This window comes from Rhinolophus ferrumequinum, chromosome 10, assembly GCF_004115265.2.
Source record: "Rhinolophus ferrumequinum isolate MPI-CBG mRhiFer1 chromosome 10, mRhiFer1_v1.p, whole genome shotgun sequence".
Lineage (NCBI taxonomy): Eukaryota > Metazoa > Chordata > Mammalia > Chiroptera > Rhinolophidae > Rhinolophus > Rhinolophus ferrumequinum.
The window spans coordinates 12,193,264-12,207,205 of NC_046293.1; the positions used below are offsets into that span (position 1 = coordinate 12,193,264).

Sequence of the window (13,942 nt, forward strand, 5' to 3'; positions counted from 1 at the left end):
AAAAAAAATTACCATCATCCCTGGAGTAGGACTTGGAAGAAAATAACAACCTGTCAAAAGTAGAGACAGCAGGCTTTGCTTAATAAGTATTTGCACCATATTCCACTCAAACATCTGTCTTGCTCTTGGTAATGTCTTATCTTTGCCAAGTGCCTGTCCTGATAAAGCGTTGTTTTCTGTCAAGCTAAGCTCCCGATAAGATCTTCTTTCTCCTCCCCTCTCCCTTCCAAATCTATCCCGATAAAGCTCATTCTTCATTTCTGATTTGCTCTTAAGGGATGGTTTGGATTTGTCAGGAAAGGGTGAAAAAGGGAATAATAAGGGCTTTTATTTTCTTCTTCCCCCCGCCCCTTTGTTTCAATATAGTGACTCCTAGGAATTGGAAAATAACTTTAAGTCATTCAAACTGATAAAGGGGGATTGGAGACTGTGAAGAAGGGGCGAGAAGTAGAGAAGAGGAGGGCAGTCCTTTGTGGGCAAGGGAAGGTTCAGGCAGGCTCCTGCTTGTTTTCTCTTGCTTTTAATTTACAATTGAGCTGAGGATGATAGCCTTGATTTAGGTGGTGGGGCCGTTTGCAGGGAAGGGCCGCGATTCAGGGGATCAGCCACATTCACAAAAATACTTGCTTCCTTTTCTTTTTTGAAAGGTGTTAGAATATTCTTTATGGCAGCTACTCGTGTTGTTGGTTGGCTTCTTAGGCATCGCTAACTTGAATCAATGCAAATAAACAGCCCGGCTTGCGTTTGAAAACCAAGTCTTTCTACGGGTCCCTCTTCCATCCAGCCCCTTCCTTTTAGTGTCTCATCTGGTCTAAGTATATTGTGAACCCTGCAGGACAGAGCAGGGTTCTCCTGGTGGCATGTGCCCTGCCTGCAACAGGACATCCACAGAAGGTCGGGCAAGGAGTGGGAGGCTTAGATGAAGGGGAGTGGCTTTGTCTCAAAGCCGGTTGACTGTCGTGGAGAAGGAGGTATGTCAGGAGGCCCAGAAAATATGATGTAAATCAAGTCACTTCTCACCGACACTAGACCGGAAACACAGAGCAGGGATGTTCCCCTATGTTCATCCTCACTTTCATGCAGCACAGAAGAGGACACCTTTGCCCACATTTGGCAGGTGTATAATTTCAGGTGCAGGGGCAGATCAGCAGACTGACCACTATCCCTGACAGAGAACATGAACACACTCTCGACTTCTAGCCATGTTTTGCGTTCAGTTTTCCTCGGATGGTCCCAGGGCATTGGTGAGAGTCCTGTCTTCCCTCCTAGGACAGCAAAGCCCCGCAGGTCAAACCTGATGCGCTGCAAAGGAAGACACACATGGTATAAGGCGTTTGTTCTGTTGGCTCCTTTTCACAAGAGTCCCTAACGCTCTTCTCTAGATCTGAATTTCACCCTGCTCTCCCACCCCTGAAATAGGGTGGTCCAGATGCACTGGGGAAAGATAAAGGAGCAGGAATGGATGCGCAGAGCTGTGCTGACTTACCTGGAGTCGTGAACCACTTGTCGCCAGTCATTGATGTCTTTCCTTCCTCTGTAATCCACACCAGAGTATTGTCAACACTCCCCATGGGAAACAAATAAATTCACCCAAATCCTTTTTGGTAAATGAACATGGTCACAACGAATGACAACTTGTGGTTCATGGCAAGTATGGATTCACATATGTAGAAAAGGATAGTGTTCGACATCCTTTGAATAACAAATGTAAAAGAAAATTGAAAACCTCTGCTAAAGAATCATCCCATGTGGCTCTCTTGATTGGAATAAGATTTGAATTTGAAGGAAAAAAAAATCAGACCTCATTAGAAATTTTTACTGTACAACGTGATTCTCCCCGGCACGTATGACTTGCCACTCTTGGAACATATTAGTGGGATTTTATAAGGGCTATGAATATTTCATATAAAATAACACACTTATTGCTAAGATTAAAAAAATAGATCAGTGGGAAAACACTTACGAAATTGCATCTTGAGTGCTGCCAAAGAGAAAATTAAGAAGAAATTGTAGAATATTTCTGAGTCTGACTCTGCAGCCAAAGGCCGTGTCGAGGACGCCGCTGAGTGTGTCCATTTCATGCTGTGCAAAGGATAAGATCATTATTCTCGGTTTGCTTTTAACTTGGACTCTACCAGTGAAGGATTGTGTCCAGTGGTTGCATGCGTATGAAATACTGTGCAAGCTACGATGCAAAGGGAAATGCTGCTGTTTCAAGTTCAGCCATTGGAGACCATCTCCAACGCTGGGTGTCTTTGAGGTTCTGCAAAAAAGTGATTGAAGTTAATGAGCTAAATGGGGGCACAGGTGATCAAAGATAATTGGAATGTGGGTTTATTGTGCTCTTACCACACTGCTTGATTCTCCAGATTTGGAGTGAATGTCTACTCACATTTTCTGGGATGCACTGTATTGTTACCCACCCCCAATAGTTGTTTGCTAAACAGCCTGCTGATCTAAGAGACGAACTCAGCTCTGTTGTTCAGTTGTTTAATTATAGAAAAAAAAATAGAGCACTACAGGCATTACCTTCTGCCTTGCTTGGTGACGATTTGAATGCTACTACAAGCCCTTCTGTCCATGCTTAGACTCCATGGACATCCAACAGAAATTTGGTTGGCCAGGTTTAGAAGCAGGAAGACTCAGTTGCTCTGCTGTGAGAACAGTAGTTCAAAGATCCAACTGCCTCAAACTTTCAGAACTTAGGATATTTGGCATAAACAAGAAAAACTCTCTGAAGCATTGAAATCACTGAACCTCAACTTTCAAGGGCCAGAACACTGACGTTGTTGCTCATTAGGGTTCGTTTCAGCACTTGCAGCCAGAACCCAGCTATGGATATAGCAAATTGGTGCTAAAAATGTCTTCATTTTCTTGACTTAAAGAAGCTCTTTAAGACAAGGTTCTGTAAAATAATTTCATGGAGGAAAAAGGTCAAGTTACATGTAGCCTATTAGGAGGAAACAAATCTTGGTTTCTTTCCCTGGCCCTGTGGTTGCAAATTCTTTTTAGAAGCTTGTGAGGAACACTTTTCTTTTGTTGTTCAGTCTTTGCCAGAAGATCTCTGAGGTCCTTGCTGTAATTCAAGTTTGCTTGGGATGCCAAAGATAACTTCCCGAAGATCACTGGGGGAATTTGTGGGTACCACATTGTCTGATTACTCCATAACAAGTAAGCAGCATTGCGTGTCATCACGGCCCGTTCCGCTCCACAGCAGTCTGGTGCCACAGTTCTGGAACTCAGGAAAATGGCTCACTCTGGACCTGTGTCTTACTCTGACTTGTAAACTGCTTAGAGTTAGTGACACATCAGCTTGTGACACGTCAGCAGACTCGCTTTTCATGGGGACATCGGAGACTTTGAGGATCAAACTTAGTTTTCTGAATTGTTCTAAAATGATTTGGACTACAACAATTAATTTGTTTTGCAATTGCATCAAAGGAGGACTTTTGTTAATGAAAGGAAGGCTTTGTGTTTAAAAAAAAAATTAGAGTAATCACGTAATGAGCACAGCCTAACGTGGAAGGTGAGAAATGGGAGAAATCATTGCGTTGAAGTGACTGTTGGCCAAGAGAAGCGAGCCTGGAACCAGGGAAGCCGGAACGTCTGGCAGCTGGGGTAGTAGGGCCCTGCTTTGAAAAGAGCTCTCATTCTAGAACAAGAGGGCCTGACAGGATCAAAACGGCCCCAAGCTCATAGGAGCTAAAACACCACACAGCCTCCGTTATAAGAAGTCGGAAAGGTCAAGCCTTACATGATGGGAGTTGTGCTAAGAATAAGAGACTTAGGATAGGGGGCTGGGCCCAGCATGAGAGCAGTCCTGGGATTCAGGGTAGAAATGCTGAGAACTCCTTCGACTTTAAGCCAGTTCCTTAAATTTGCCTTAAGGAGCCAGCAGATGTGCTTGCACATGGGGTTTATGATGTCTCAGCCAGAGGACTGGGGGAAATGCCGGAGCCAATGTTTCTCAACCTTGACTACATATGAGGGTGGATGCTTCTAAAAACGCTGCTAATGAGACCCCCACCTCCACACATTCTGAGCTAATTAATCTGAGATGGGCCCTGTGCACGTTAATATTTTTTCCCAAGGGATTATCGAGGTAGCCGGGACTGAGAACCACCAGGCTATGGGGCCAGAGGATGGAGCCGTAGCAACAACAGTAAATTAAACTGGACTTATTTGGAGTGGGGCAAATAGCAGACATTGTGGTTTGGGGCACAAAGAACAATTGATCTGGTGCCAACGAGCCTGGATTCAAGACTTTTCTTCTGCCATTGGTTGCCGGGATGGCATTGAACAAATCAAATCATGTCTATTTCATTCTCTGTCCCCTCCCGCCCCGTTTCCCCCCTTCTCCTCTCCTCCTCTCCCCCTCTCTGGTCATCAAATAAGGATAGTGAGAACGCTTAACATCTTTAAAGTGTGGTACAAGCTAAATGAGATGATATATCCAGGGTCTATGTACTCAGTAGGAACTAACCAAGTGTTTGTTGAATTTGATAGATGACCTTGAAGTAGATGGAATGATGCTTATGTGCATTGTCAAACTGCAAAATGTGGTGGAAATAAGATTATTATTAAGAACACTATCCCTGGCACCTGTGATGGAGGCTGGCAGGAACAGGGAGAGATTGGAGGTAGGCAGACTAACCAAGGAGACCAATGCGCTAGAGTAAAGGGCTGCAAACTAGGGCACGCAGGTCCAATCTGGCCCAGCACTTGTTTATTACCTACCTATCTATCTATCTATCTATCTATCTATCTATCTATCTATCTATCTATCTATCTATCTAATCTATCCATTTATTTATTGAGGGCGCAGCTCGCAGTAGCCAATGCAGGAAGCGAACCGGCAACCTTGGTGTTACCAGCACCACGCTCTAACCAACAGAGCTAACTGGCCACCCCCAGCACTTATTTTTAAAAAGAACGTTTTTTTGGACGGCGGCCATGCCGTGTGTCGCGTCGTTCTGTGGCTGCTTTTGTGCCGCTGTGGCAGAGCTGCGTATTATATTTGAGGTCACATGACCTGGAAAGTAAAATATTTACTCTTCGGGTGTTTACAGAAAAACTTTGATGACCCCTGTTTTAGGATAAGATTAAAACGCTTCATTTGGGATGGAATGTTTGAAATCGAAGGAGAGAAGCAAGTGCCTCCAACACCAGGAAGGAAGACTTGGCAGGCCCTGGTGACAGACTGTACGTAGGGGGTTTTGCCATATAAAGGTTAGGGGATGTGGTGTCTTTCTCACGGGCGGAATGATGCCGGGGACAGCCTGCCTGAAATCTGGGCGTGAGTGCAGGAGCGTGCTGTCCTTCGCGAGGAAGACCTGTCTATGTCTAGATCTGTCACCACTGGAAGGGGCTGGTAGGAGCCCCCTTCCTGTGTGGGTGGCCTCAGGGCTGAGAGGCCCACCGCGTCCTGGCTCTGCCTCCACTTAGGAGCCCCACGGTTCTATCCACTTGCAATGGATGGACATCGCACAAGGCCGTACACCAGCATGCCCAAGAGATCCAGACGTAGACAGTGCGCACACACATTGATTCCGATCGCCACGTTGGACGTTTTGGACGGCACAGCCCTCATCTCTGTCACCACCTGCACGGAGGGTGATTTTCAATTGACCTGTTTTGTTCTGAATCTTAGATGTTTTGATTTTTAATTCAGAGCATTCATCTCGAGTGGATTTAAAGATTCGAACACGATGATAAATGAATGTTTGTTAAGAGGATTTGGAGGGAGGAGAAAGATGTTGTAAACTACGGTTTTGAATAATGACTCCTTTGACGTTTTCAACTCCCAAGTGGGCTGAACTACAGATCAACACATGTAGGCATTCTGTGACAGAGCTGGGCCATGTGTACAAATAGACGGAATAATATAGCGAACAAAATAGAAACCCTGAGGAAAGGAAATAGAGAAGCAAAGGTAAAAGGGGCTCAGAAATGAGGGGTCCTGTTTGCTGTTGTTTTTATGGGTCCTGCCTTCAGAATTGGTGGGATGGGGTGGGCGGAAAGGGGAAATTTGAGTGTCAACTCTGATTAGGTCTGGTGCTTGCACACGCACCAGTGTCCCCCATGTTACATGTGGGAACACTGAGTCACAGAGAAATTAGGTACTTTGCCTAAGGGTATTTATCAGTAAGTGGCAGAACTATAATTCAGACTCATTCCTTTCTCATTCCAAATCCCACGCTCTTATGACTCTACTTGATTTGTTTGCTTTTGTTGGTTATCCGTCCCTCTTCCGCAGCATTGAATATTATAATGAGGTCACTTTTTAAGTAACTGATAGTTTAAGATTTGCTAGACTTTTTTCTTCTTCTTTTTTTACCTCTAGATGCTTGTCCTTTCGTTCATCCCTTATTCAGATTTTTGTTAAGTACAGGCCGTGTGCCAGGCCCTGGGGATAAAGAGTCCAGGTATGGGGCAGTGGCACTCTGTGTGACCTACAAATTGTTGTTGTTCCCCGTGTTAGTCAGTGTTCTCTAAGGAAATGTACCAATAGGGTGTGTGTGTGTGTGTGTGTGTGTGTGTGTGTGTGTCTGTGTGTCTGTGTGTCTGTGTGAAGAGATTTGTTATACATAATTGGCTCACTTGGTTATGCAGATGGTCAGGTCTCACGGTCTGTAGGCTGAGTTGGCAAGCTGGAGACCCGAAGACCCAGGGGAGCCGATGGTATCGTTCTAGTCTGAAGGCCGGCAGGCTCAAGATCCAGGAAGAGCCCGTGTTTCAGTTCAAGGACGAAGGCAGAGAAAAAAACTAATGTCCCAGTTCGAAGGTTGTCAGACAGGAGTAATTCTCTCTTGTTTGGGTCAGGGTCAGCCTTTTTGTTCTATTCATGCCTTCAATTGTTTGGTTGAGGCCCACCCACATTAGGGAGGGCAATCTGCTTTACCCAATCTACTGATTCAAATGTTAATCTCACCCAGAAACACCCAGAACAATATTTGACCACATATCTGGACACCCCGTGGCCCAGTCTGATTGACACATAAATTGAACCATCACGGTCCTCAAACTGTTATTGATCAACAACAAAATGAGTATGGAAATTGAGAGTAGACATTTAGAATCTTCTAGAGCAATTGGACATGCATCAAGCATGTGATTGGTAGACTTGTTTTGATGAGCAGTGTATAGATGAATTTGTTGAATTCAAGTGAAAAATTACATGTGGGGCAAATGATGTACTTGACATGTGTATTAAGGCCACATTTTTAACCATGATGGATTTGGGGGGGGGGCACCTTTCTTCACCACTGTTTCTTTGAGAAATACTGGCATAGTTGTTTTCACAGGCCAACAATCCTGTGTGATGGGCTTTATAATGGCGATCTGTGCACAGAGCAGGGAAATGTTCCCGGGAGAGACCAGAGCCTGTAAGATGTCACAGAGAAGTACAGAACACATCTGGGGGCCAGCCTTTTGCTGCCCTAACTCTCCCCTGCCCCATGCCGCCCCCCACCCCCCCAGAAGGCTAGGAGAAGGCGGAACAAAGGTCTGGAACCAGAGAGCTGAGTAGTCCAGGAGCAAAGGTGAGAGTTAGGATGAATAAAAGTAGGATGAGCTGTGAACATGGCAGAGCAACAGGCCCCATTTGTATCACCTTCTGTCCCTGCAGCATTGGGATCAGTCAGCCAGGTGAGACGCAGGGCCCATCTGTACAGTGGGTGTGGGAAGTTAGGGTCAGGAGGGGCCTGGAGCACATCATCACCACCGCCTTTCAGAAGCGGGAACTGGCTGAGGAAGAAGAAGGGGCCAGCTCAAGATCAGTTATCTTTAAAACAAACACACAAACCAGAAATTAGGATTCCACCATTTATGGAGCATTTCTTAGGAGCCAGGTACGTGGCACAGCACAAGTGTTGTCTTTTCCAATATGGGTTCCTCTCTTTGAGGTCTGGCATTCACTATTTTGTATGTCTTCATGGGTGACAAATCTACAGAGTTTTAAAGTGCAGACAACCCCTGGAAGTCTTTGAGAGCTAAGTTTGGTGAAAACCATTTGGGCTCTAAGAAGGGTAGAAATGGATACGGGATAGCATTTACCCTCCAGTACCCCTGGAAGTATGATTACATACTGATGCCTTTATTTATAATCACATAAGCAAAGACTTACGATTTACTTCTCTCACCAACATGTAAAATGTGGGGCATTCTGGAGAAGAGCTAGGGGAGGTGATCAGGCCACCGTGGGAAGCCTGCCTGCTCCTCCATTTTGCCCTTGGATGAACTTGGACCTGCGTAAGGCTAAAAGCAAGACGGTTCAGAAGCCACATTTCAAAGGAAGCCAAAGTTTTTGGGCCATTTGCACCCACAGACCACGCAGAGAACAGACCCGTGTTTAGAAAACTTTTTAACAGCATCAACTCATTTTAGCTATAATATCACCCAGCCCCACTGGAAAGGGGTTTAGAGGAATTTCCTTAGTCCGAGTGCCGCCCAGTCAGACACAGTGCTCAGTGCTTTGCATTTTGGTTTCTTAAGCCTCTGATCACTCTTGACCCCCTTACACAGCAGGCTGTTCCCATTTCACAGAAAGGAATCCTGAAGCTCAGGGTATTTAAGTAAGTCCTCCGAGGAACAAACTTATAGGTCCTGTTTGTTGTTAATTTTCCAGATATTCTGGGATCCCCCTGGTGGACTTCCAGAGTTTCCTGGGTTCCTATCCAGTTGTTCTAAAGTCCATTCATGAGAAAGAAGGATCCCCGGGACCCCAGAGCACCTGTATCTCTAACTCACCTTGATTCTAATCCCACTGCACCATAATGGGAACACAGCTTCAGCTTGTAGAGCCTCAGTTTCCTCATCCGTAATAGGAACACCAATTGCCACCTGCATGTGCTGTGGAAACCTAGGACATCCACAGCGTGAAGCCCCCAGCACGGCACAGGTGCTACACAAAGCACAACTCTGCCAACTGCCAGGGCTAGATACTCATCTTTTCCCATCCCGTGCTCGTAGAATTGATGCCAGTGAGAAAACATGATTGCTGTTAGCTGCTTATTCTTTTTCATTCTCGGTGGAACTAATTTGATTTGACCAAACAGGGAGACTGGTTTCAACAGCCTGGGTCGGTGTGCGGACAGAGCCAGGAGTGCAGTTTCCAGGCTCTCGGCCTCACGTGGAAAGGTGCTGGCTCAGGTAGTAAATGGCCATCAACTGTGATTGGATGGCCATCAGCTGTGGCTAGTTGGCCGTCAGCTGTAACCAGTGAGCCATTGGCCACTAATATAACTGCTGTGGCTATGCTAGCAGCAAATGGGGGCTAGCAAGAAGATGGTGGCTGAGCTGGCAAGCGCGGATTGCGAGAGGGGGATGCCGCCAGCGAGAATATAGTGGTCTGACTCCCCCATCTATGGCTCCGTGGGTGTTCCTTTTTGGCCTCGTTGGCCCCACATATCCTGCGTTCTTATGTGGGGAGCGGGACCAGAGACCCCGCCTGACACCCTGCGTGACAGTTGGAGCATGTAATTGCCTAGCTTCGTGACAGTGCGACTCTAATCAACCTGTGTGATTTCACGTCCCTGCACACTCGGCTTGGCCTTTGATCTGTCGTCCTGGGCAGTAGAACTCAGTGAGTCACATTTGCTGCATTGATAGGAGAGGACCAGGAGCTCGGAGTTTAACCCTGAGGTGAGATTAAGAGGGGAAAAAAGGAGTCGTGTTTGCGAAGGGCCCAAAGACACATCAAAAAGCCCTGGGCAGTGGCGCTGCAGTACGCAGCATGGGTGAAACCTGCAGGGTGTAATTCACCACATTCTTTGATCCTCAAGTTTTGTGAGTCACACACTCTCTGGGACAGTTTGGAAGCTCAGTGGGATCTGAGCAGGAAGGAGAAAAACTCCAAGTATGAAAAAAGAGGAGGTTTTTTTGGCAGGCGGCTGAGAGGGCAATTTGCAGGAGATGTAATTTTTTTTCTTAGTAGTCTCTGAGGCAGCCGCTGGGTAGTGGGGTAGCTAGCTGAAGCTGGGATTTCTGCAGCGTAGGACAAGAGGGACAATAGCTGTGGGTGTGTGTTCTGTTGCTGGGGCTCCTCCACAGTAGGCATGCGTTGAGCGCCTACTGCACACAGGTAGTATGCTGAGTCAGCATCTTTGGGAGATGGGGGTTTTGCAGTAGTAATTTTTTTTTAAATTCGTGATGCTACATATAGCCTATTACAAAACTGCATTTAAATAGAAAGTATATAGGCTTGGGCATAAGAAAGACCTGGGCACAAGAATTCTGACCCCACTGCATTCTGGTTGTGTGACCTTGGGAGATCTTCTTACCAGCTCCATGTATGATCGTTCAATGGAGTGTTGCTGGCACTCAGTTTAGTGGTAACTGCTTTTCTGGGAAAACTTGGAGATCGATTACACTCTGATTTTCTTCTTCCTTGTTGCCCTTAATTATTTTACTCTTGGCATAGACACGTGCATCCACCCTTCCAGCATTTATCAGACATTATGACGTGTTACCACAAAGAGAAGTTAGACCCAGGCTTTGTTCTTAGTGAACTCCCAATCTTCATAGGAAACATTTGATGAAACAATTTACCAAATACTGTTCGACAGGTACATGGTTGTTTGGGGTTTTTTAGCACTTACGTACAAAATACTCTTGGAATATGCTGAAGGATATTTTATTGGAATTTGAAGGCTTCCCCTGGGAGGTGGTACTTCTGAAACAGTTTGGAAGGATGAATAGTTCACATAGGAAGATCTGAATAAACTTAGTCATTATTAATATTTCTTTTTTGCTCTTTTCCTCTTCCTCCGACTCCTTTTCCCCTCCCTTCTCCTTCCCGTTTTCCTCCTGCCCCACCTCCTCCTGCTCCTCTTCGTCCTTTTCCTTCTCCTTCATATCCATAATGCATTTGATAACAAGAATATATCTAGTAGCATGCCAAGAAGGAAAGAGAAGACAGTGCATTTAATTAGGAAAAATTATATTATAATTGTCTTCTCTAAACAGCATGTTAGTTTTTATCACCGTAATAAGTCATTCTGTTCGCAACTTTGCTCCCAGTTCAGTCTGGATGCATTTATTTGTAATTCACTTTCCATCTGCTTTCCCTTGTAAATAGGATTGTGAAAGGAACCTGTCTACGTATGTTGCAGTGGATGTCAGGGTATGTGGAGGGGCTGGGGTGTGTTTCATGCCTGGTTAACTCTTCCCTGGTCTTTCCATACCCTCAGATGGGAAGCCAGTGTCTCTGTCTCCGTTGGAATCCCAGCCACACAGTCCCCGGTACACGGCCTCCAGCCAGCGGGAGCGTGAGAGCCTGGAGGTGCGTGTACGCGAGGTGGAGGAGGAGAACCGTGCCCTCCGCAGGCAGCTCAGCCTGGCCCAAGGCCGGGCCCCAGGCCATCGCCGGGGCAACCACTCGAAGACCTACTCCATGGAGGAGGGTACTGGGGACAGCGAGAACCTTCGCGCTGGCATCGTGGCGGGCAACAGCTCCGAGTGTGGACAGCAGCCGGTTGTGGAAAAGTGTGAGGTAAAGAGTACCTGGAGTCCAACTGCCCCCATCTCTTACCAGTACAACCTGGAAGCCCCTCCAGGTGCCTAGAAAAAGCTTGCATTCCTGATTCAGGCCTGGGTGTGAATCTGAGGTGGCCGCTGATTTTGCTGTATGGCCTAAGTAATCCTTTAGCCTCTCCGAGCCTCGGTTTTGCCATCTAAAAAATGGGGATAAGAAGGCCTGTATCATAGAGATACTGAGAGGAGCCAACTGATGCAACGTACTGCTTGTTCCTTTTGTGGTTCATTTGGACATGCTCAGGGTTTCCACGCCTCGGTGTCATCCTGGGGAGCCCTGTTTCTTAAACTACAGAGTGAACATGGCACCTGGAGTTGGGCAGCTCCCTTGGGCCGCATTCTCGTTTTATGAACAGATTCTGAAATTCAGAACAAGGGAATTGTCGCTTGTCTGAGGCAGTGATTTGAACTTTTATGACTTAATATCGTCCCCTCCCCCCTTTAGAGTATGCTTTGTTTTTCTAGTAATTCCTTAGACACTTGGAAAACTTACCAACCCTCTCTTCCCATAGCCCCTCACGCCTCTCAGCAGTGCTCATGTGTGTACTGAACACACACAACACTCACTCACTCACTCACTCGTTTCCTGCTTCTTCCAGTTCCCTTGGACAGGAATTACAGCATCCCTGTTAAAACCAAGGCATTTTGAGACACACAAGCCTGAGTTCATAGCCCAGCTTTGGTGGGTTCTACTCCGAGTGCTTGAGCAAATTACCTAACCTCTTGGACCTTCGGATGTCTCACCAGTAAACTTGAGAAAATACTACCTGCTTTGCAGAATAATTGTGCGAATTCAATGGCATGGCCGTCTAAAGCCACGAATAGTACCTGGTACATAGTATGTTTTCAATTAAGGGCAACTTTTATTATTTTTAGTTAGATACAGGTATTACCTGCCGTTGATTTCATTTTCTGGCCACATGCTCAGAATGTTAGACTTCCAACTCCCTGAAGAGAAGACACTTTGCAAACTGTAATCTGCTCTTTACACGAATGGGATTGTTACTAATACTGGTGATATACTGCCTGGCACAAGGTAACGTAGGTAGGGCTTGTTGAGTGATGTAGACTCGATTCTGTGGAAGGTCAGTGGCAAGTGAGGAGTAGGGTTTCTCATGGCTTCTCAAACCTGGTTGAAGTGTGGAGTGGTGGAGAGGTTGGAGAAAGGTAGGTGGAGGATATCCATTCAGGAATGGACGTGTGAGTAGGAAAAATATGAAGCAAAGCATTGTCAGAGCAGGAAAGCATTCAGGACATGGTGAGTTGGTTAGTTAGGCAAGCGCAGCGAACCTCGGCAGCAAGTGGTTGCACTGAATTTTCTTTCATTCATTCATTCATTCATTCAACAAATATTTAGTGGGCCTGTGTTGTGTATCTCACACTGTTCTCTGTGCTGGGAAATGGGACTGAACGAAGAAGAGACTAACTCCCTTTCTTCTGGTTCTTATATTCTGAGGTGGGAATTGGAGGAAGCGATGACAAACAAATAGAGAAGTGCAAATATCAGGAGGTGTTCAGTGCTGCGTGTTTATTCAGCCCTGACTACATGCCAGGCCTAATCTCATTTATTCTTCCATAACCACTGACAGTGGCCTATATTATTAAACATCTCTATTTTACATCTTTGAAAATGGGGACTCAGCCATGTTAAGAGATTACCTCGGTCTAGGCTAGTCTGGGGAGAACTCTAATTTTGGGGGCTTCTAGTCTTGCCTAGATAAAGATTTGATTTCTTGCAGGTTCTCTGCTCTCAGGTTAGGGTCATGGTGTCAGTTTGGGGTGAGTGATGGAACCCTGCTAACTAGGTGGGAAGGCCCCGAGGGAGAATTTCTTTTTCCTTGAGTGTATTTACATTGTTATGACTCAGGCCTACTTAAAGAACCGACGAAGCATTGATGTGAAAAATAGGAAAGGAAGAGGGAAAAGAAAAAAGGGAGGGGGGTGAGTGTAACAGGGATTAAATGGCTTTGCATCTTACTTCTCTTTTTGTTCAATAAATCTGGAGGCCTTTTAGTGTAGGGATATCAGTGTGGGGGACGCAGGCTTCCTTTATCTTTCACTCAGTCTCCTTAACTGATATTCTCAAGGTCATCTCACCATCCATAGTGACTGGACTGTGAGATGACAGAGCTTCAGTCACGTCATTCACATTACAGTTGCCCGGAAGGAAGCAGCATGCAGGTGGGTTTTCTCACCTTCCTTGAAGTACATGTCTTATAAAGTTCACAGTCAGTTTCTTTTCGGACTCCATGGCAGCAGTTTCTTGCAAGACTACCTCAACTGCCAGATAGCTGCAAGGGAGCCTGGAAAAGATAGATTTTATTCAAGGAAGCCATGTTCTCCACTAACGTGGTGGAGTTCTGCTACTACAGAGAACAGATATTACAATTGCAGTGAACATTCTGTGCCT

At 45.9% G+C, this 13,942-nt stretch overlaps 1 protein-coding gene and 1 non-coding gene across 4 annotated transcripts in view; one reads left to right on the forward strand and one right to left on the reverse strand.

Moving 5' to 3' along the window:
* LARGE1 (LARGE xylosyl- and glucuronyltransferase 1) overlaps positions 1-13,942 on the forward strand; it is a 494,394-nt gene that overhangs the window by 207,286 nt on the left and 273,166 nt on the right. For all 3 annotated transcript variants that reach the window (XM_033117375.1, XM_033117374.1, XM_033117376.1), the window contains one exon: positions 11,190-11,491. In XM_033117375.1, the coding sequence (XP_032973266.1) occupies positions 11,190-11,491 (302 nt within the window). The remainder of the gene's footprint in view (positions 1-11,189; positions 11,492-13,942) is intronic.
* TRNAT-GGU (transfer RNA threonine (anticodon GGU)) lies at positions 4,833-4,906 on the reverse strand. Its single transcript has one exon. It is a non-coding gene; the product is annotated as a tRNA-Thr (tRNA).